The sequence below is a fragment of the Drosophila bipectinata genome, chromosome 3L, assembly GCF_030179905.1.
Source record: "Drosophila bipectinata strain 14024-0381.07 chromosome 3L, DbipHiC1v2, whole genome shotgun sequence".
NCBI lineage: Eukaryota > Metazoa > Arthropoda > Insecta > Diptera > Drosophilidae > Drosophila > Drosophila bipectinata.
Genome location: NC_091738.1, coordinates 17874381 through 17897713, shown reverse-complemented (window position 1 = coordinate 17897713; position 23333 = coordinate 17874381). Strand labels below are relative to the sequence as shown.

The following is a 23333-nucleotide window of genomic DNA, read 5'->3' as shown; positions in this document are numbered from 1 at the left end:
TACCAAGTTTTAGACCGAAACAGTTCTCAGTTCTGTTTGGAACGTCGTTCGGTTTGGCAGTAATTTTTTGAGTTTTCGGTTTTTTGGTATTCCGTGCTCGGTTCTAAGACTTTTCCTCTCTTTTCCAACCCCCTGACCCTCTTGGCCCCTGGGCCCTCGGCCGCGACCCGGTAAAAAAAAAAGAAGAGGAACCTGCGAGTGCCCAAAACGTAAACTTTTCATTGATTTTCCCAGGCTAATTTAAGTTTATGGATATATAACCAATGCCTAAATATAAATACACCCAACAAATGTGTTTCATCTATAAGTAGTCTAGATTTAAAGGTAAGTTCAAGTGGTGATGACAGCCGTTGAAATAACAAAAACTAGAAATCAATGACCGAAATCTGCATGTGCCCGCCTTGACCCCAGTAGGCTCCATATTGTTTCTCTCTCTCGCCCAACCTCCTTGGCCTCGCCTCTTCTTATTTGGCCAAACCTGATTTGACCCGGCGAAAAAAGAAAACTGTCTATAAAATCAATACAATGGCCTAAACTTACTTATATTGCATAATAAAAGCACGTATCTTTTTCCGAACACAAAGGAACTGGACCTACTTTTTCAGATATATGGCTTACACTTAAAAGGCAGAGGGTTTTCATGTCTTATGTAGGTTTATGCTGAAAAATGAACCATATAGATCAATATACTCTTTTTCTTAAAGAATTTTTATAAGAAAATATAACGAATTTTTAATGTTTAATAATATGTGTACCTTAAGGGTCATTTTATGCCATACTTTTCGGACGCCTGCAGTGTCCAAAGTGTGTTATAATCGCCTTATAGGTTCTCGACCAGATGTCTGGGTGCAAAGTTTCGCCTCTGGACTGATAAAGGTTTCCCTTGTTGTTTTTTTCTGTTTCTGTCTTGGATTCCGAGTCTTATCAGCCATACAAACGGTTGAGGGATGCGCTCCATTGGCCTCTCCAGACAGGGAATGTGGGTGAAGTGGGTCGGTCTGTTCGGTGGCTGGACATTTGTGCCACAAATACAGTGGGGGGCATGACAAAAGTGGCAGAACAAAAGAGGATTAAATAAATGCTCAATACTGCAAAAAAATGTGTTCATTTCTACAGACAAGAGGTACAAAAAATATCAAATATCAGGCTTAAAACATAAGGCTCAAATCAAAACAAATAGAATGTAATAAGTGTTTAAATACCCCATTTTCCGGGAGAAACCCTCTGATAAAAACCTGTTCTGACATACTAATTGATATTAAAGGTACACCTTTTCAAATAAACCGACTGAGAACATTCTCATGCAACACTCAATTAGATTTGTTTTTTTTTTTTTAAACGAGTTTTAGACAATATTTTTCACATTGCATGGGGAAAACACATATGAACTTTTAATATGGCTAAAAATCAAAAGCATGTTTACATTTTTAAATGGGGAAATTCTAAAATTAAATATGCAATTCTAACAAACCGGTTTAATATCTAATAAAGTCAGTTTACATTGCAGGTGGTTATGTTTAAGGTCAAATATGCAGGAAGTCATAAGCAACTATTTAAATCAAGTGGGAAAATTTAAATATTAGGAATTAACTTACTGTTTAGCTTTATAAAAAAATGTTGAAAAATGTGAGTCTAATGAAATTGACTTTATAAACTAACCCCACATTAAAATATAACCCTTTTAAAGCGCATTTTAGTTTCTATATCGCCAACTTTTAAGTACATCTGATGGTCTAAGTCGTATGGCTTTATTTTAATTGCACTTTTGAGTGTTTATTTTCAGAGGCTGATAAGAAGGCTTCAATTCAAAACATAGCAGATAAAGTAATAATTTCAGACCCGACGGGCAAATGTATCATTCATAATACATATATAAACAAAAAAATATATTATATTGGGGTAGAAGTAGTGGACTTTGACTAATGATTTCATAAAAATCTTATATACATCTCGAGAAAAGAACAACTTTATATTTTCCGAAACAAAAGCCTTTTAATTGTTATCACTTGACTTGCCGACAAAAGGGCCACCAATTATCTATGTACATATATCCATAAAAATTATAAACACATACTATATATAGTCCGATATATGCATATAGATTACCCAGTAATTATGCAGCAAATTGATGTTATTTGTCGTTTATTGTGGTTTTGGCCTCTGGTTCAGCTTGATTGCATTCTATGAACTTGGAAATTTATTATTCCAAACCCTCGACAATTGCATGTTTCCCAATAAACCTACAATTAAATAATATTTATTCATATATTATTCAAAATAAGACTGATGTATGCACTTTTATTGATTATATTTCAGGCTATCGTTTTGCGGGCAATCATTAAGCTAAACACGTAACATTTTCTCAGGTAGCAACATACAACCCCTATAGAAGCAATATCAATAAATAGAAATAAATTCGAATAAAAACGATGACGCCGGAGAAATCAATTTTAGCCTATGTCAACCATTTGATAGTCAGCAATTTTTCATATTTCTGTAAGTATAAAATTGAAGGAGGTATTTTTATGACTAGATTTTTAAGAGAATAAAGGACCTAATAAGCACTACAATTTTTATAAATTTTCTAGGGGATGAGATTGATGGCTATCTGTATTATTTGGGTGGCACTTTGGGTACCATCACCCTTAGCAGCCTGGCAGCCAGTGTGGCCTACTACTTTGCAACTCGACCTGTGCCGGAACAACCATTAGTGCCTCTGGAAAACCAATCCCCATTGCTAGAGGTAAATCGAAAAGCATATAGGAATGATCACATTAATTACATCATCAATTAGTCAATCAGGAATTGTTTGTCTTGAATTATCTGTTTTATTTCGGTGGTCAGGTCTCAGGTATGTTCTATTTAAGCATATCCCCTGATGGCATATGGGCCAAAAAAATAAAACCAAAACCGAAGAAAAATCCTTTGATGTGCCAGAAAACCGTGTGCACATGTCCACAATCACGTTGAGTGCGATTACGATGAGGAGATATCCCAAAAGATACTGATTCTGGTTCGTTGTTGTCGTCACATGATTTTCTCGCATTTTCACCATTTCGATTTCCATTTTCGCCTTGTCGGCCTTTGTTCTTGTTTCTTGGTAGTAGTATGTAGTAGTCTTGGCCTGCCAACAATGACGTGTTCGCCACCGTGGTGCAAAAATGATCAAAAATAGATCAGGCCAGAATCCCACGCTCTAATTGAATGATTCTACAAGAGCTAAAAACTATGTACTGCTCTTGCCAAGACTGCAACATTCTCGCTGATAAATTATCAAATGACAGCGGCACGACAATAATAAATCTTGTCATGGCTCAATTGGCATTTTCCCCTAATTAGTCGCCTGTTCTCTCAATTTCGATTTATGCAAAAATTTGCGAAAAAAAAACCACACCCCCACCGCTGAACAATTGTCAGTGGCATTTCCTATATCTGACACTAGCCCGGCATTTATTTGGCCAAAAATTCTTTCAGCTGCAAGGAACTGTTCCTTTTGTGTATGGATATCGTGTAAATAAACAAATATTGACAAAATACCATATTTCCACTGATATTTGAAAGGCTAAAATAGCAAACAAAAATGTAGGGAGGGGTTAAGGGTTGATGTCATCAAGGATACTTCGTTGGTTAATTATATTTATTAATCATAAATGGGGCTTAGTTGGAATTTAAAGGTGTGTTTTATAAAAAAAAATAAGTTATAATTATCATTGCTCACTTTTGGGGGTATTTAAAGTATTTCTAATTGACTAGTCTCTTTAAAAATGTAAAAGCCGAATCCCCTTTTTACTCTCTCTCTTAGCCATCTCGCAAAATTTTTCAAAAACCTGAATAAACCAATTCTCAATAAAAATAATAAACAATGAAAACAAAACAATAAGGAAATGTCAAACTTTTGACATGACAGGGACAACCTGTCTGCTTATGACCGGGTAGATATGTAAAAATGAAAATAATGTGCATTCTGAACTGCATAATTTCGAATGCTAGTCGCATTGTGTGTTTGTTTAGACTGGTCTAGCGACTGCAACTGCAAATGCACCAACAAGCATTTGGCACACTCTTGACCAAATGCGTTTATAGACGTTTTTTCAATAGACTACTCGCCCGAACACTAAAGCGGCTAATGAGTGCAAATGGAAGTGGAAATGACACGACAAATATGTGTGAGGTAGAATTGGCATGTGCCAATTTTTAATTTATGCTTGAAATTATTTAATACAATATTCATAACGAAATAAACATATTCAGCAATTTGTTTTGGGATAATTCATCATAAAATCAAGGGAAATTTCATCATAATACCAATCCATTACTATCTTTTTGGTTAAAAATCAAAAAGTAAACAAAAGTTGTCTATTTTTAGTTTAACCAAAAAGTGGGCGTGGTTCTCCGTTATAGGCCATAAATCATGTTGGTAATTAAAGAGTTGAAAATGGTCTGTCAGTACCATTACTACCTCAGTTCTGCACTTTGTAGCCCCGTTTTTTTTTTGTATTTGTTAATTATTTAACGTCACATGGCGTTTTCGATCGCGTGTATTAAAAGGAAGAATAGTGGGCGAATACACAGACAGTCCGACAACTTGATCAAGAAAACAAAAAAATAAATATATAGCCAAGAGATCCGTTTAATATCAAAATAAGTAAACCTAAACGAATTAAATTCCTAGGCGAACGCTGCATTCTTTTTCGTAATATCCCCGAAAATCTCCTTCAGTCCTCAGAATCTCTGATTCTCTGGTCTTCTCAGTTTCTCTCGGAAAAGTCGATTCTTCGGGCCGGCCAAAATCATTTTTAGCCACGACCAATATTTTACTTTTGCCATTCAGTTCGAAATTCAACATCGTGTCGCGCAGATCGTGGCGAGCTCAAAAATCTATAGAATAATTTTTAAATTGAAAAAAGTCTCAAAAAAAAAAAAAGAAAAACGAGCAAAAGTCACACCAACATAATGTACATATCGCTTATATATATCTTTGAAACAACCGTATTTTTTATAAATAATAGCTCGTGTATACTAAACAACCGAAAAATAAAGAGCGAAAAAAACGCACGACAATTTGCAACAAATTGACAAAAATACAAGCGTTTAATCTCATTACGTAAAGCACAAGACTCAAAAATAAAACAAGTTTTTTTCAAAAAAGTGAACCCGAAAATAACGAAAATATATTTGAAAATCTTCTCATGGAGAATCGATTTGCCAAAAGTGTCAAAGTTCCGCCACCGCCGTCGCCGTTGCCTGGGCCATGTGAACTCATTCCCTCAAGTTCAAGTTCACCAAAGTTTCTATGCATAAAACATCTAAGGAAAAGCCAACAAGCCGTGGGCCAAAAAAACAAACATAAAATATACATATTCATAATTTTAACATAAAATTTGTTTCCAATTTAATTTGATGAATGTTTGCCTTTGAATGAGTCTGGTTTTCTATTGTAAACAGCTTAACCTGAGTCGATATTTACGATGCCTTACCACTTTGCTATAAAATTTTATAGTTGTTTATATTTAGAAAGAAAGCAAAGGATTTGCTATTTTCTCAATCAGCCACAAAAATCTCAGGCCATGTGGTCTAAGAATTGTAAGGAATTTCGTACTTGTTCCAAAACTCATTATTTTGTAATGCTATTTAATAGATCTAGTATCTAGCAAAGAAATATGCCAGAACTCTGTGCTTTTATTTCTTCAAATCTCAAATAACCAAATAAATCAAGAATCATAATAAATGTCAAAGAATTATAAAGTTGAGTTATTAGTTTATATTATATATTCCCAGGGACATTGGTACATTATATAGAAAAGTTTAGACATATATGTATACCCAAACAATAGGCATTTTGAAAAGAAGCTGTTTGCACCTGGACAAAATAATTAAAAAATGTTCCCCAACGACCTTCAAATTCTTGCATATTTCTTTTGTTTTTTTGCTGAAAATATGCTGCCAAAGTTATGTTATGTTTAAGATTCTGATCCATTGTTTCATTCATTTATTTCTCTTGATTTTAATGGCCACCACAATTACCATAACTCAAAGATGAATTGCTCATTGAAGAAAATGTTTGCACTCTGCCAATTGCCTCGAGGCATCCCAATGAGGCCCGAAACGCGTTTCCCCCATGACTCAGTACTTGATCATCACTTGGGGATTATTTCTTTTTTTTATATTTTGCACAAAAAAACTTATTTTATTTTAGTATGTGTGAGAAATTGTTGTTATATTTTGCTCTTTTTTTTTTTTGTTTTTCGTGTTATGCGGCCACACACACGGTTCTCATAGATAACAACAGAGTGGAACGTTTTTACCCCCAAACGAACTATTTTTAAATTAATTTGGGGCAGGCCAAGCCAAAGCAACAGACGACGCCTTGTCGATATTGTTGGCTATGTTCTCTTGACTTATTCTTTTTCCCCTTATTCTTTTCTTTACGCCTTTACATACATATCTCGGCCGTCCTGCATCTGCCAATATTGAATAATTATAAACAAAATTAAATTGGCTGCAATCGACCGGAAAATATTTAAACGGACAGCCAGGCGTCATAATTATGCTTTGCTTTTCGACTTTTGGCTTGGTCTTTGATGCAAATTTCGAATTATGAATTTTTTAAATATTTTTAGAGAATTTAAAGTAAACGTTAATGGGTTTCTAAGTGGCTTCGGATATCATAAATGTAATAGTCTTTGAGGTATAAAATCTATTTTTTTGGTTTGGTTTTGGTTTGGTTTTTATTTCCAAATTAATAATTTTAATACGTTTTTCTTAATATCCAAATACTAAAATTCAAATCTTATGTAAACATTTTCCATTTGTTTGTTCTAATTATCTCTGTAAAGTTTCAAAACGAAGGCATGTTTTTAATTAGCCTTTTATCGGTTATGAAATACACTTAACAGGCGGTATAAATATTTCATTGAGGCGAATCGAACGGGTGACTTCCCCGGCAACGACAATGGCCAACCATGAATGCAAATTGGCTAATAAAATGTGCTTAAAATCGGTTTTGTGCAAGTGTTTCTCTGCCTTTTTATAGTAGCTTGGAAAATGTGCATATTAAATGCCAGATGAAATCTGAACGATCCATAAAGGAAAACTAAATCCAACAGAGTGTTAAATAATCTTTACTAAAAAGTAAACATAACAAGGATATACGAGCTAAAAGGAAATCATGTCTTGTTGCGGTCAAATAACCAGTATACGAGTACCCATCGAACTTAGCAATCAGAGCGATGTGCTCAAGGTAACTTTACATAAAAAAATAAAATATTAATGGCACCGATAACATCAACTTAACTAAACAATAACTAATATATACTTTCGCTTTTTTGTTACTTTATTTCTCACACATTTACTGAGAGTAGATCATATATGATCATCGATTAGATATCCACAAGAGGGTAGGCCCCATGTGCCCTTCGGGGTATGCTCTAAATATAATTAACAATTTCGTACTTTCCAACTTTCGTGCGTCATCCTCGAAATATACAATAAACAACATTTAATTGGAAAGCACTCTAATCTGTGGAAAACAATTATTTATGAAAATACATTTGCATTTTGCTCATTAAATACAGCCAGCAAAAATAAACAAACTAACTCTTATGATCCTTCCCCTGGCCCTTCCCGATTCCAGAGTGTATTTTCATATTCGTTCTTGTACATCAACACTTTTGGCCATTGCGGGATTTTCATTCACAGCTGTTAGCCATAAAGGAAGTGCTCTATATATTCCCACATACAATATTGAATTAATCCAATGGATGATTCCCCATGGAACTTACTTTTTGGCGCTATGAAAGAAATTCCGCCGATTGATGGGTTTATGTCTCTGGCCTCAAAACAAACCATATATCATGCTGTTCGGATTTATAAATTCGAAATGTTATTGATTTTAATTTAATAATAGGGTGTGATTTATTCCTTGGACCAAACCAGAAATAAACACATCAAGTGAAACGGGTTGTTTTAATGGCTTATATGTAGAATCGTAAGATCTTAAGAGAAAACAAAGACTTTTTATTGAAGAACATTTACATAGAAAAGCAACTAAATATTTAAGTGTTTGCAATCATACTTTAGTTCTTTATGGTTGTATCCGTGGGGTTTCAAACTAGGAGAATTATTTTAAACTGTAATAATTCGGTTATCCCAATATTCAAATTCAAGACAAACCATTCCCAATAGCTATGTATATTATTGTTAAACCTATATCCTTGCTGTTTTAAATTCCAAAACCTTGTTTCTGTATCCCAAATTCTATCGCAATATCTGTCACTCATTGCATGTCCTCGATTTCTCTCTGTTTCTTTTGGGGTCACCTCACTCGCATTGCAGGGTCCAGAACAAATACACGTCTCCAAGTTCTACAAGGAGTCCAAGAATGGAAAATTCGTATCCTACATCACAGAGAATGTCCGCACTTTGTATCAGACGTTCCGTGAAGGTGCCTATGCCTCCAATAATGGACCATGTCTGGGATGGCGTGAAACCCTAACATCTCCATATCAGGTAAGATTTTAGATCATAAACCTAAATTCAAAAGTACTCTACATAAATATATATTTTTATTAGGGAAGTAGGGTTTCAAAACATAAATGAATTAAAGAGCAATTTCCTGAGAGCAATAGAATCTTAAAATAGTTCTATTTTAAAAAAGAAAACATCAACGAAATGATTTGATTTTTCCTTTCCTTTCATGGTTAATAGTATTATTAAATGTTATATTTATTTTCCCCCCAACTTTAGTGGATCAACTATGACGAAGCCCTGCTGCGAGCCAAGAACTTTGGCGCCGGAATGCTGGCCCTCGGCGCCCGACCCAAACAGTTGATTGGCATCTACTCGCAAAACCGGCCAGAATGGATCCTGTACGAGCAGGGCTGCTACTCTTTCTCCCTGGTGGTGGTTCCACTGTACGACACCCTGGGACCTGATGCTTGTGCCTTCATTATTCGCCAGACGGAGATGTCTATTGTGGTGGTGGAGGATGATGGCAAGGCGGCCATGCTTCTGGAGAAGGCGCCGCGCAGCCTGAAGATCATTGTGGCCATAAAGCCCATCCGCCAGACGACTCTGGAGCGGGCTCGGAGTCGGGGCATACAGATCTTCTCCTTCATCGATGTGGAGAAGCTGGGAGCCAAGGGGAATCACCCGGAAGTACCGCCCACGACGGAGGATCTGTGTACGGTGTGCTATACGTCCGGTACGACGGGTAATCCCAAGGGCGTGATGCTCACCCACGGCAACGTGGTGGCCGGAGTCTGTTCTGTGATCCTTCAGATGGGTGACCATCGTATCCGGGCCGGTGATGTCATGGTTTCCTTCCTGCCCCTGGCCCACATGTTCGAGCGGTGCTGTGAGAACGGCATGTACTACGTGGGCGGTTGTGTGGGCTTCTATTCGGGCGACATCAAGGAGCTGACCAACGACCTGAAGATGCTGAAGCCCACGGTTATGCCGGCAGTGCCTCGTCTACTGAATCGCGTCTACGACAAGATCCAGAATGACATTTCCGCTTCCGGTTTGAAGCGGGGTCTCTTCAACATGGCGATGCGGGCCAAGGAAAAGGAAATAGCCCGTGGTGTCCTGAGGCGAAATGGATGCTGGGACAAGTTGGTCTTCAAAAAGGTGCATCAGGCCTTTGGTGGTAACCTGCGACTCATGGTCGTGGGCTCGGCTCCCTTGGCCGGAAATGTTTTAACCTTTATGCGCTGTGCTTTGGGTTGCTTGGTCCTGGAAGGATACGGTCAAACGGAGTGTACCGGGGCCATAACCCTCACCGTTCAGGGTGATCATGTGCCCAATCATGTGGGTCCACCCGTGTCCTGTAATGCTGTGAAACTGGTGGATGTGCCGGAGATGGAGTACTTTGCCAATCAAAATACAGGCGAGGTGTGTGTGCGAGGATCAAATGTGTTCCATGGGTAAGGAAGTCTATACAAATCTATAAAAATTGTATGTCTGAGAAATGTTTTCAATTCTAGTTACTATAAGGATCCGGAGAAGACGGCGGAAGCCATTGATTCCGAGGGCTGGCATCATACTGGGGATGTGGGCATGTGGCTTCCGAATGGAACTCTGCGGATCATTGATCGCCGCAAACACATCTTCAAGCTCAGCCAGGGCGAGTATATAGTTCCCGAGAAAATCGAGAATATCTATACTCTCAGCCAATATGTTAACCAAGTATATGTTTATGGAGAGAGCTTAAAGGTGAGTCTTTAATTATAAAAATTTTAATATAATATTAAAATTTTTTTGAATTTTTTACAGAGCTGCATTATCGCTGTTGTTGTACCTGATGTCGATGTACTGAAGCAATGGGCCACGGAAAACAATGTTCGCGGCACACTCTCCGTCCTGTGCAATAATAAGAATGTCAAGGAACTGATCATGAACGACATGCTGAACTGGGGTAAACAGAGCGGACTCAAGTCATTCGAACAGGTGAGATTTATATTATTTTTAAGAAAGAAAGTAACTAATTATTTGGCTACCTTCCAGGTAAAAGATGTCTATCTGCATCCGGATCCCTTCTCGGTGCAAAATGGTTTACTTACGCCCACATTCAAAGCCAAGAGGCCGCAGTTGAAGAGCTACTTTAAGCCTCAGCTAGAGGATATGTATAAACACCTGGATTAAAGCAATAACTATATAGAAATCAACAACGAATCAAACTCAAGAATAACAAGTAAAAGGGGAAAGCATTCAAGGACTTACAGATATGCCTATACCATATTAAACTGATGATAACAAAGACTACAGATATACAGATGATGAAAGCGAACTGGAAGAAATAACAGTCTAATTTTGTAGTTTCGTCAATTCTTAGCCATTAAGAAAAGCGCAAGATAAAGTACACCAGACACAGATTAAAAAATATACACACTACTTTCAAAAACTGACATGAAAACACACTCTTTGACAGCCGCATTTTTTATATAATTTAATCGAAAAGCGACCCCTAACCAATATGTTAAAAATTATATATTACCCTTCCACACATACGATCTAGTTCAACGTGATTAGAACACGATTGATGCGTAGTCTGAACCAAAACATATATAACTAACATATTGAGCAAATTGAATTAAACGAAAGCTTTAATTAACTATCTTATACTACATCGGCGTTAGTTGGAAAAGGAACTTTTAAAATTATATTAGGCACAAACACTATGAGAATTATGATCAACGCAAGTGCTGAGGAATTTATTGAAAATAAAATGAAAGGAAACTAAACTAAAAAGCAGATCTAACTTAAAAATAGTAAATTTATAAAACAGATCCACTTCTTTGGACTGCACAGTCTGCCTTACAAAAACCAAAATTAAAAAAACTAAAAAATGATCAAAAAATGCTAGAAAACTTTTTCTTATTAAGTGCTAAAAGGTAATAAAGCATTACAGTAAAACTATAAACTAATTTCCTTATGTAGATATAAAAAAAGATAATTCAAATTATGATTTGAAATAAAAATAACTCAAAATTAACAAAACTGGTTTTTATTTTTTCAAAAGTTTTTTTTTCTGTTTTGGTGTTTTTTTTCTAAGTTTGGCGTTGCCATATCCAAGCAACTTTCAAACATTTCTGTCTTTTAGAGTTGCCTAACCTCCCCGACTACATAGACTTCGAATAAAAAATCATTTTTTTACAATTTCTATCGAATCGCTTTAACTTTTAATACAAACTTTTCATCTTAAAGGCGCATTCAGTGTATTTTAATTATAATGACATTCAATTCAGCTTAAATCGTTTAGTGGCTACGGCTCTTGGAATGCAAGACAAGAAAATCATTTGAAACAAAATTTTAAAAATCATTTCAGACTTTAGTGAGTTATCTTGTAGTTTTATCGTAGTTATGATTTGCATTATGCTCTAATTAAAATGTACAAATATGTTTAGTCGTTTCTCGAGGTAGGGTCTTAGCTAAATGTTAATCAAGTGTGTATCCATCGATATTAGACTTAAATTCACTAAACTCGTTTCTTTAACTACGCGTGGATCACAGCTCGCCGTGCTTGGGTTCATGAGGCGGCGTTGAGGCAGTGGTGACGACCTGATCGTTGGATGAATGATACTCATCGTCCGTCGACTCCCGACCGTGGGAGTTCTCGTGATCCTCGACTCGAGCCAACAGGGTCTTTAGTTCCGCATCGTAGTCCTTCCACTCGGGCACAATCCTCTGGGCGGCCGTGAGCTTAGCCTCCTTGGTCTGCGGATTGTTGCACAGATCGATTACCTTGGCACTCTTGAAGGAACTGTCGCTGCACCATGTCTGGCACCACAACCAATCATCGGGCAGTGACTTAATGGCCACCTGGTGGATCATATTGTTGGGCAAGTCCTGATCCAAATTGGACAAACTGTTTGGATCCTGGCTGAGGGCCTGGTATTGGCCACGCAGCCTGTCGCCAGCTGCAATCTTGCGGAATCGCTTCAAGTCCACCACGTACAGGGCCGATATGTGATACCTTCGGCCCATCAAGTGACTGCGCCAGTATCCCTGCTTCCAGAACCTGAAGCCCTCCATCTCCTTGCGCGAATCACAGAAGGGTGTGTAGGCATAGGGAGCTCCACCGAGATCCAGGTCATACAGCTCCTTGATATCCGTTCGAACAATCGCATCGGCATCCACAAAAATGATTTTTCTGACATTCAGCGGGAAGAGCACGTCCAGGAAGAGAATCTTGTATCCCCAAATAGTTCGCTGCTTCTCCGTCTGCTGGTGCAGCCATCGTGGCCATTTGTACTGGACCAGTTCATACTGGAAGTTGTATTCACTGGCCATGTGGGGCAGGAAATCGGTGAACTGAGGGGAGAGATAGTTCTTCAAGAACCAAAACTTCACCGGGGATTTCGTGTGTTTCAGCAGGGAGACCATCATAATCCTCAAGAGACGCTCATACAGATGGCCCGATGCCACTGAGAAGATGTTTATGGTTTCCGTATCCTCGTCGGTGGCTGCCTGGTTGCTATTGGATCCACCAAAACTGCTGGCAATGCTGTTCCAGATTCCCGACTGCCCTGCCTGTTCGTTGTCATCCGAAAGGAGTTCCGCCTGCTGCATTCCCGGTTTCTTAGAAACCCGTAACTTGATCACATGAGAGCGCAGCGAGGTGATCAAAGCCTGAACATCATTGGTTCCCGCGGCGTGATGAGTGTTGGTGCCTTCCACATGGCTTATGCTATAGATATCTGTGGATTTTCCTTCACGCAATCGCAGCGACCAGGCTCCTGGGTTGGCCTTCAGTTGGAAGTAGCCCAGATTGGCCATCACAATGGTGTCTACTAGGGTGGGCTGGCTCTGAGTGCCCAACACCAACTGCAAGCCCCTGGGGGGAGCTCCACTGGAGGCGTCAAAGCAGTGGCCTTCCAGCAATAGATATTCCAGATCGAACTCGCTGTGCACGGGTCCACCAATATCGGTTAGTTTAATGTTATCCAGATCGTAAACGGCACGTACTGCTTCCACAAGCCAGTTCTCTGGAACCTGGAGCTGTTGTGTCAGCAAAGGATTGGCCGGCAGTCCACTGAATTTGGCCAGAGGTCCCTCAGACCTTCCACCATTAGCCTCGAACTGAACCTCTGGTTCAACTACGTATCTGTAGAAGTTCTTCACCGGCATATCGCTGTGCTGGGGCACAGGAATGAGGTAGAGATTCAACTGGCAGTTGAGCACCTGTCGCAGCAGGATTAAAATCGGTGTCAGCTTCTGGGCTGCTCGGGAAGCGGGATCCAAAACGGCAACTATATCAAAGTGTGGCAGTTTCTCCTGTTTTGGAGGCAGCTTGACCACCGAATGATCAGACTTTAGGTCAGTGGGCAGCTTGAAACGTGTCTTGGTCTGCCTGGGCAGCAAGCTGGCGTAGAGCTTAAGCAAGGTATCGCTGGTGAACTGCTCGCTGACATCTTGAGCGGACTCCTTAAGGACCTGACGCACCTTGTCGCCATACTGCAGGGAGCTGAATCTGGCCAACAAGGCAAAATCAGCGCTATCAAAGCTTTCATCGGAGGTGAGAGGGCCATAAAGACGCCCATTTCCAATTACCAGACGCTGGGATTTATTCAAACCCAAAACGCGCTGAGCATAAACCCTAAGCATCTTCAGATGGAGCTCAGTGGAGCCAAGGATGTCCTCCAGTTGCAATGGTATTTCAATCTTCTCCTTTGGCTTCTTCAACCACTTGAGAACCTGCTCAGTGGCCTGAGTCGGTGGCAGCGATTGCATAGCAGCCCAAACCAAGCGATTCAGATTCTTCTTATCCGCTCCGGAACTTTCGGTATTGGGAATAAAGGCCAGGCGAACACTCTCGCCACTCTGCACATATTCCAAAGCATGGGTAAGCAGAGATCTGCCCTGCTCCTCGTTTAAGTCGGCAAACACCCACAGAGTTAGGAATTGCAGCGATGAACGTCCAATCTTTTCCGTGGATTTCTTTCCGCCAAAGTACTTGAGATTCTCCATTAAGGTGGCGGTCATGTCGCGGTTGGAAAGCTTATTTAAAGCAGCCACATTTCCCAGATTGGTGTAGGCCACGCCATTAATATCCAGATACTTGACATCATCCTGACTGAGAATCCTTTGGTTGAGGCGAGGCATGACATGCGGCTGATTCATTAGGTAGTCGATGGCCACGTCGTTATCCGTCATATCGCCCTTGTAAACGGCTTTCTGCAGATTGGAGGTGTGACTCATAATCTCCGTGAAAATAGCCTCCTCAAAGTCGCTATCGGCTGTCACAATATTCGATGGCATGGGGACACCATTCATCAGGGCTTGTGGTTGGCCCTTATCCGGGAATCCAAGCCTCTGGATGAACTCGGCCGCCAATTCCCTGCCATAATCGTAGGTGCCATCCTCGTCCAAAAACTCCTCAGCCTTGGAAAAGGATAGAGTTGAGAACTCCTTTGCCAGCTGCTTTACGATGTCCTTCTTCTTCACCACCTTGGTCTCGCCAACGGCGGCATAAATGTCTGTGAGGAAACTCAGCGCGGCCCGGGCGTCCTTCTTTTGACTCACATAGTTGAAGGCGCAGGTAATGGCAATGTAGTCCTCCAGATTATCCTTGTTAGCATCCCGGGCATCAAAAACTATACCCAGGCGGATGGGAGCCTGATGGATAACGAATGATTCGGACAGCTTTATCACACTCCTAGCCAGGGGCTGCAGGACATCAACAACCAACACCAAGTTGAACACGTTCTTTCTGATATTTCGCAACATTCCGGGGAATGTGGGACGCAGGAGATCCATCACAGATGCAGGCCAACGCCGGTATTGGGCGTCGTTTTCAATATCATTGATCCATTGAACAGCTGTATCGCGAATATCGATGGCGAACTCCTTTTTGCTGGACGCGGTGAGATCTAAAGCTAGTAGTGAACTGGCCAGATTTCCTCGGACACTGTTGCTGTGCAAACTTTCCAAAACACGCATCTCCGAGCGCAGAGTTTCTACCAGGGAGTACAAATCCATGGTGTCGGCATCAAAGAAGAGTCCGTTTATGAAAAGGGCTCCATCTGGCGGCGCCACATTCAAACTTCTGCCAAAAACATCCGTATTATGCTTGACCTCTGCCCTTAAAGCATCCGTTACTTTGTGAGCCAAAAGAGTGCGGGCCAACATGGGGAAATTATGGGCGATGTACTGCAGAATCTGTAGCGTTTCGTCTCCCTGGATTTCCGCCACTGCTGCGGCAGCTTGCAGACCCAGATCCTGGAACTCCCATGCTTTCAGCTGGGCGATTTCATCGTTGCCCTGCAAAAGTCGTTGACGCAGTTGATCCAAAGCCCTTTTCAGTGCGGGGTGCTTCTGCTTCAGGATTTTAAAATCGAAGCCTTGGACATCTGACTCATTTGACAGATCATCAGAGTCGTCAGAAGAGGCCCCCGCCTCTGGTTTTGGTGCATCGTCCTGGCTCTTATACTCTGTGGATTTCAAGTGCAGTTCCACGCCGTAACCTGAAAGCCTCACAGGACGAGTGTCTTTGCTAGCCAACTGATGCCGCAAGATATAACGTATCTTTCCGCTGTTAGCCTCCTTTTCCAACAGCTTGTGATAAGTACGGAATTGAGAGCTTCCCAGATCGCCGTATAGAACCACAGTGCGGGTGTTGTTCTCGCTGCCGGGGAAGATATGATCGAAGCTATAGGTTACCACCGGGGCATCCAGGCTTTCCTTGGCCAGTGGGAGTCCCAATTTTTTCTGCAACTCCGCGTAACTGCAGGCCAGCTCGGTACCAACCTGGGCAAAAGTGGAACCGTCACAGGCGCCTCCGCTTCTCAACTCTTGGGCCAATTGAAAGTGCGTCTGGATACGCGGCGTTAAGCTGTGCGTGGAGACCACCAACTTAAGTAGAGGTAGTTGTGGCGAGCTCACGTGGCTCTTGACCAACTCCAAGGCAGCGTTGTACTGCTGCGACTCCGTATCTATAAGGAATGAGGGTTAATTATTTTTAGGGGAAAGTAAGATAGGGGATAAAGCATTGAATGTTGCTTAATTACTAAAAATAAAATTTTCTTGGAAAATAGTGATTATTTATTTAATTAAAAGCAAGGATTAAGTTAAACTATAATTTGTAGTTAGCAAATAAGCAACTGCACAATGTGATTCCCCTCTCCTATTCACAAACCATATTCGTTCAGAGCCGTGTCCAGTTTGGTGACTCCCTGGACATAGTCCCAGAAGAGTCCTGCCTGTTCGTCGGCCAGATACTCGGCAACCTCCAGATAAAGTGGAGTCTGCGTCCACTTGGCATTGATTAGAGTGGTGATAGGGTAGCTCTTGCTCGATTCCGCAGAAATCGGCGAAAATAGTGCCAAGAGCACCACAGACACACACAACGCCGCTGCACGTAACATGGTTTCCTCTTGTTTTCTAGGTGTTTTTCGACACGCACATAACGGGAAAGCTAACACCCAAGATCCCTAAGCTTCACTGGCTCACTATTTGCAATTTTCACCAGTTTTCAGCTGGCTTTGGACCACTTTTTTTAATTAAATTTAGAACTGATGTGGCGTTTAACCGGCTGTCGCGTAATGGGCCCAAAGTTCTTGCTAAAAACTATCGATACCTAAAAATACCAAAATTGGATACTTTTTAAATATTCTAGTATTTTTTGAGCTTGGATTAAAAACTTTAAAAATTTAAGAATAAAATTTAATTGATCTAAAATTAATGGATATTATCTAAAAAGTTCTGGCTATTCCTACGAAATTTGTTAAAAATGCATGGAAGGACAAAATGGCCCGCAGCGATGGCTATATCTTAGCCAGTTCCCATCGGATTCCCGAAAGGAACACCTTAAACATTTTGTAGGTCGATTCTCCATCATTCAAAAAATGTGAAAACTGCATGGAAGGAAAAAGGGCCTACAGCGATGGCTATATCTCGGTCAGTTCCCATTCGATTCATGAGCGGAATACCTTAAAAGATTTGTAGATCGATTCTCTTCCATTCAGTATCAAAGTCTAAGAAAAAAATAATTTTTAGATTTTTTCGACATTTTTCTGGGGGATCCCCTTCAAAAATTGTGAAAACTCCATGAAAGGACAAAATGGGTCACAGCGATGGCTATATCTCGGTTAGCTCCCATTCGATTCATGAGCAGAATACCTTAAAAGATTTGTAGATCGATTCTCTTCCATTCAGTATCAAAATCTAAAAACAAAATATTTTTTAGATTTTTTCGACATTTTTCTGGGGGATCCTCTTCATAAATTATGAAAACAGCATGGAAGGACAAAATGGCCTACACCGATGTCTATATATCGGTCAGTTCCCATCCGATCTATGAGCCGAATACCTTAAACGATTTGTAGATCGATTCTCCACGATTCTGCATAAAAATCTAACAAAAATACAAAATCAAAAAAATCTAACAAACAAAAAATCTAACAAAATATTTTGTATATTATTTCACCATTTTTCTGGGGGATCCCAGGACGAAAACCATTTTTTTATTTATAAATCTAGGAATTATATTTAAAAACGTACTAACGTAACAGTATTAGGTAAAATAACTTGGTTCTCGTAGCTTAAAATCCAGCAACTTTTTTTTAAATTTTAAAACCGTTGTTTATCTAACATCGATATTTAAATACCAACTTTTTTTTTGTTTCGAATTACCTTTGCCAAGCTGTAGGCACTCTAATCCGATTGTTTACAAAAATTTCAGCGCGAAATATTGCTAATAATTGTTTATATAAATTCGCCAATGAAATACACTTTAGAAGGCAACAATGCAAGAGGTTTGTTAAAATATAAAAATATCGTGCTTATATTAAAGAATGCTGCTTATTTCAGTCATTGCCAAAGCCGTCCAATCCCTTTCAAAGGTGGGAAAGGAAATGTTTATTGAAATTGACCAACAGGGATTACAAATGAGGGCCATAAATGCCACCCAATCGGCGGTTGGTAGTATTTTCTTTAAACGTTCCATGTTTGAGATATTCGACATGCCGCCCAACTCGGATTTCTATTGTAAAATATCCATGAAAGGATGTTTGGCAGTTTTCCGAAATATGAATGAGGTATGAAAAGTATTTCCAGGAAATTTCAGGCTTATTAACAAATATTTTAGGTTGAATACTGTGAACTTAACGTAATTGACGATCAAACCAACCTGAAGGTGAATCTGCGCTGCAAGTTGGAGACAACAAAAGAGGCCACTATATCCATTATAGATGACCAAAACATCAACACCAACATTGACACGGATCCCAGACCAAATGTGTAGGTTTAATATGCTTATGCCTAACTTTAATTAGTATTACCACTTATATTCTTTCAGAATTCGTGGTGAACACAAACTGTTTACTGATATTTCGAATAACTTTAACACCACAGAGGAAGAACTAACGCTGGAGGCCAACTCCCGCAGTTTAGTCGCAAAGAACTATATAGAAGGCGCCAGAGTTAACGACAAATTTATGAGAACCCAACTGAAACTAAAGCCCAGTGAATTCGATCAATACCAAGTGACGAATGAAACAATCATAACATTTTGTATCAAGGAACTACGCGCCTTTCTCCTCTTCGCAGAGTGTTTGAATGCCTCGCTTACTTTGGAGTTTGACGATGCGGGAAGACCTCTTTTAATAAAGATTAAAAAGCATGGCGAGATTGAGTGCTTGTTGATCATGTCCACTCTCTCGCCGGAGGATGTGAGTTTCTCGGAGGACTACTGTCAAAGGGATTTGACTGTTCGAGATCAGGATGTACCGGTAGAAGCTTCAAAGAAAAAGAGTAAAAATCCAGAACCAACGCCAAAAACAAACAAGCGAAAGAGCAGCCAACCAGAACCGGCTAGATCGCAACCAAAACGAAGATTGGCCGAGAGTGACCACGAAACGAGTATAGAGACACCGCTGTTTCAGTTCCGAAACTCAGAGGCGGCGTCTGTGCAGCAGCCCAGGAATTTGGCTGAAGTAGATACTGTGGATTTAATTGAGTGTGAGGCTGATGAGGAAGCTCTAATGCTGGCCGCCGCAGATGCAGCTCTGGAGGCCACCTTAGCACCCAATGCGCCCCAAGTTCCTAACAGTACAGAGGTTTGCTTCTACAACTCCGATGATCCGCCGAACACACAGATGCCTCAGCTGCCGGCCTCATCCTCTGATGATGATGAAACCATTCCACAGTCTCCACAACGCCAGACCAGAGTGCGAGCGATATTCTCCAGGTGTTTTCAAAGCACATACGTTCCCCGGGAGCCATCGCCGAATAGTCAGGCCTTTGCGCCCAATTCTGATACAGAGGATTAGCCTAGATTTGATCGTTTATTTGTAAAAAAAAATTAATTTCAAAATCAACTAGCTTTCTGGATATTTATGTGTGGAAGAAAGCTGCTGGTCATGACAGAAGCTACCCTCGTTTGAAGTTCCTGAGCATTTTTCTGAGCTTGCTGTAATGATGTATGGGCCGATTGGAGATTGATCTGGGATTTGATGAGCATTTGATCCGTGGTGACCAGTTGCTTGGAGGCACTCAGTACAAAGCTTCGGGTGAAGGCGGTGAGAGACCTCCAAATGGCTATATTGTTTTCAACTAAAAAACTATTCATTTAGAAATGCTGCAGTAGGCAGTAATTGTTCAGTATTTTACTCAGTTTACGCTGGAGGAGATTATTCCTGTAAATCGAGGCCATGCTGTTGACCTGGGTGCTTCTGCGCTGTTCGTAGATGTCTTCGTCGTCATCTTCATCTTCTGAAGCCTCCCCTGGAACCTCAGCGGCAAAAATCTATCGAAATATTGCTTTTTAAAATGTTTACTTTTTGAATACAACTCCTTTCTGACCTTGTGCTTGTCCTGCAGCTCTTCATCTGATTCTGAAGCTTCCCCGCTTACCAAATCAGCCATGACAACAGGTATTTCAAAAAATAAAACAATTTCAAGGTAAATAAACAATATAATGTGACCAGATTGGTTTTCAGATCAGCTGTTTTTCATAAGCGTAGCCGAAGGGGGGTTTTAACTTAAAAAAAGAGCCTATAGCCTTTCAAATGTTTTAAAATAGGAGGAAAACTAATATTCTCCAAGTCTTGAAAGTTTTCTTCAAACTAATATAAGTTTAGATTAGAATACTTTCAAAATATGGTCATAAGACTTAAGTTCTTCTGGTTTCTATTTGTAGGTGAATGGAACTTTCTCCACTGATTCATTGAAAAATATTTAAAGCCAGAGTACAATTTTGCTTGACCAAATATCAATTAATTAAATAAATTTATTTAAGACTTTGAACATGAATTAGATAAAAGGTTGATAACTTTTTGTACATGAAGATCGCCTAAGCAACAAACTATAGGCTTTTATAACATTGCACATTTGGTTCTTTACTCAAAGTATTTCTGCAATGCTCCAGTTTCGAACATTCGCTTGATATCCGTGCCGCCACCAATGAATTTTCCATTAATGAAAACACGAGGAACCTGAAATATAAATATTTATAGCACACAGAATAAAATCAGTAAATAGAAAATGATTCATTGTAGACTTTCGGCCATAGTTTTTAGTCATTGATTTTTTTCAGACTAACAAACGTATGAAAAATATAGCCTTTAAAATAACTTTCAGAAACCTTATTTTGCCCTTGGTATCTAAGTAGTTTTGCTTACCGTTCTGGCCCCCGTCAGCTCCCCAAGGACAGACTGGATCTCATTGCCATCCGGATTTCCATCCAACTCAATAATAGTTGCATCCACATTAAGCTTTCGGAAGGGCTGAAATATAAGATTATATGGATAAAATTTGTAATATTCGAAAGATCTTCAATGGAACTTTACCTCCTTAGCCATAGTGCAGTAGGGACAATAGGTCTTGCTGAATATAACAACCTTGTGGCTGGCAATGGTGTTTTCAACAAATTTTGCCTGCTTGGAAGACATGTCTACTATTTTTGGCCTTACTGCGGATCCAACTGCGCCCATAAGCTCAAAGTCAAGGAAGGGGTACGGGAACTTGGGGGGCAGTGTGGACAAAGATGAACTTGTTGATTGGTGATAACGAGGACTTAGCAGGCTGCGTGGAACAAAATTATCTTTTTATTGATGCTTGCCCACCAGTTTCTGTTGTTGTGGTCTTCAGGGTTGCCAAGCCATGCGTTAACTTACCATCGCGTAATCGAAAGCATGACGGCTACAAATTTTTAGTTCAAATTCTATATATTTACATATGTAAGAAAACTTAATGATTTGTTTAGTTAATTAATCTTTAATATATTCTATAGTAAAGTATATTAAGGGGAATAAATTGATTATTGTCCGGCTGTCAAAGGTTACCCCTAAAGTGTTGCCATATCAAAAGAATTTAGTGACAAAATTTCGGAAATATTTTTAAAATTAAAAATTGTATTATAATCCTTTCATATAATAACATTTACTACTTCTTTAGTATATAAAAATTATAAGAATTGAAAAACTACTTTATCTTATAACATAATGCAAAAATGGAGTACATTTAACCTACATACAAAAGAGGTTCTCCCCAAAAATAGTTTTATTAACAAATTACGCTGCATATTGCACTTTAAGGCACAGGTTGGAGTCTTTAATAAAAAGGCCGAGCCTATTATCCATTAAGAAACTGTTCCAAGGCATCGTGGGCCTCCCTCTCGGTGGGCTCAAGGACTACCTCCTCCAGTTTGGTTGCATTTCCGGTGGTTTGAATTTCTGAAATTGAAAAGTTGATGATAAATTTGTATTTCCTGGGTTTAAGGAGTTGAATTACTCGTCAGTTGCCCGTGCTGTTTGTACTCCTCCATGTCGTTCCGAAATGCATCGTCAAAAACAGCCTGTCTTTCTCTCTGCAGTTTTAGTAGCTTTTGCTCGTGGTCCTGGATTCTGGTCTGGTGCTGTGTGGCTATCTTTTGCCTGTACTGCTCCAAATCGTTGAGTTTCTTCTGTTTGTGACGGGATAGCTGGAACTGCTGCTCGAGCATAAACTCCTGCAGCTCGCACTCCTCGCACAGATCCTCCAGCTTCTCCAATTCCACCTCCAATTGGTTGCCCATCTCCTCTAAAGATTGCAGGGTTTTCGTGCTGGCCTTCAGCTGTGATATCAAACTGGGGATCCCCGCCAGACTGCTGTTCAACTCGCTGATGATCTTTCGTTGGTTACTAGCCTTTTGTTGCACTCCAGAGATCTGATTGGCAATAGCCGAGGCCTTCTCCGCATTCTCCTCATTGGCCACATGGATTTTCTGCCAATCATCTTCGTATTTGGCCAGCAAACCACAACCTGCAGCCACGTTTAAATGCGTTGGAATTCCATCTGCCAGTTGGAAAGGGGAACTTAGAGAGAGATTGCTGCTGCGGCTCGAGGACAGACTTTCATTGAGACCCAATGGTGATGTGGGAGTAGTGGCGGCGCTTGATGGTTGACTACCCGAGTTTCCAGAACTGACACGCTGGCGATATTGCTGCTGCAAATTCTCGGAGATGACCAGTCCCTCCTGAATCGCACTGCTCAGCTTCTTTTTAAGGCTTCCGAACATTGTCTAGACGTGGATTTTACATAAATTAAGGTGTTTAACTTGCTAATTGACTTCCTCGGTGGCGTTTTCCGTCGACAATTTAGTGGTAAATAAAGAATCAGCTGTTTGCAGAGAAATCGGTCAGAGAGTAAGAGAGCAACAGTTGTTATGGATACCCTACAGTTGGGCATGTACGACTTTGACAGAGATCTAAGAATAGATATTTAAGAATATATGTTTATTAGCAAAGCCAACTATTTACCTTGAATCCCACAGATTCTCAAAGTATTCAACTATGAAACAAATATGTAATTTCTTTTTGACAAAATAAATTATTTTTATTAAACTCAACGAAATTAAA

General features: G+C 39.9%; 6 protein-coding genes across 9 annotated transcripts; 2 read left to right on the top strand and 4 right to left on the bottom strand.

The window, feature by feature from the left end:
* Positions 1-30: 30 nt before the first annotated feature.
* On the top strand, positions 31-11496 carry LOC108132652 (long-chain-fatty-acid--CoA ligase 5). Of its 4 annotated transcripts, none has more exons than XM_017252140.3 (8): positions 31-324; positions 2317-2496; positions 2589-2743; positions 8335-8508; positions 8746-9923; positions 9984-10212; positions 10273-10446; positions 10504-11496. In XM_017252140.3, the coding sequence occupies exons 2-8, from the start codon at positions 2430-2432 to the stop codon at positions 10639-10641; spliced, it is 2115 nt and encodes a 704-aa protein (XP_017107629.1). In that variant the 5' UTR covers positions 31-324; positions 2317-2429; the 3' UTR covers positions 10642-11496. The 4 variants fall into 4 exon arrangements, with proteins under 4 accessions (XP_017107629.1, XP_017107631.1, XP_017107630.1 ...); XM_017252142.3 differs by lacking the exons at positions 31-324; positions 2317-2496; positions 2589-2743 and adding exons at positions 4833-4955; positions 7034-7240; positions 7362-7397; XM_017252141.3 differs by lacking the exons at positions 31-324; positions 2317-2496; positions 2589-2743 and adding exons at positions 4833-4955; positions 7013-7240; positions 7362-7397.
* Uggt (UDP-glucose-glycoprotein glucosyltransferase) lies at positions 11085-17049 on the bottom strand. The gene is made up of 2 exons (XM_017252137.3): positions 16634-17049; positions 11085-16430 (listed from the first exon to the last, which is right to left on the bottom strand). Exons 1-2 carry the CDS (start codon positions 16860-16862, stop codon positions 12004-12006), a joined length of 4656 nt encoding a protein of 1551 aa, XP_017107626.2. The 5' UTR covers positions 16863-17049; the 3' UTR covers positions 11085-12003.
* A 1080-nt stretch (positions 17050-18129) lies between these two features.
* On the top strand, positions 18130-20226 carry Rad9 (cell cycle checkpoint control protein Rad9). Its single transcript, XM_017252007.3, has 4 exons — positions 18130-18251; positions 18307-18533; positions 18584-18735; positions 18794-20226. The coding sequence occupies exons 1-4, from the start codon at positions 18218-18220 to the stop codon at positions 19764-19766; spliced, it is 1386 nt and encodes a 461-aa protein (XP_017107496.2). The 5' UTR covers positions 18130-18217; the 3' UTR covers positions 19767-20226.
* On the bottom strand, positions 19762-20427 carry Blos3 (Biogenesis of lysosome-related organelles complex 1, subunit 3). Its single transcript, XM_017252009.3, has 3 exons — positions 20299-20427; positions 20107-20242; positions 19762-20049 (listed from the first exon to the last, which is right to left on the bottom strand). Exons 1-3 carry the CDS (start codon positions 20359-20361, stop codon positions 19811-19813), a joined length of 438 nt encoding a protein of 145 aa, XP_017107498.1. The 5' UTR covers positions 20362-20427; the 3' UTR covers positions 19762-19810.
* A 263-nt stretch (positions 20428-20690) lies between these two features.
* Grx1 (Glutaredoxin 1) lies at positions 20691-21766 on the bottom strand. The gene is made up of 4 exons (XM_017251999.3): positions 21612-21766; positions 21285-21519; positions 21117-21221; positions 20691-20930 (listed from the first exon to the last, which is right to left on the bottom strand). Exons 1-4 carry the CDS (start codon positions 21629-21631, stop codon positions 20835-20837), a joined length of 456 nt encoding a protein of 151 aa, XP_017107488.2. The 5' UTR covers positions 21632-21766; the 3' UTR covers positions 20691-20834.
* A 196-nt stretch (positions 21767-21962) lies between these two features.
* Dysb (dystrobrevin binding protein dysbindin) lies at positions 21963-23141 on the bottom strand. Its single transcript, XM_017251997.3, has 2 exons — positions 22228-23141; positions 21963-22169 (listed from the first exon to the last, which is right to left on the bottom strand). The coding sequence occupies exons 1-2, from the start codon at positions 22991-22993 to the stop codon at positions 22069-22071; spliced, it is 867 nt and encodes a 288-aa protein (XP_017107486.2). The 5' UTR covers positions 22994-23141; the 3' UTR covers positions 21963-22068.
* Positions 23142-23333: the final 192 nt, after the last annotated feature.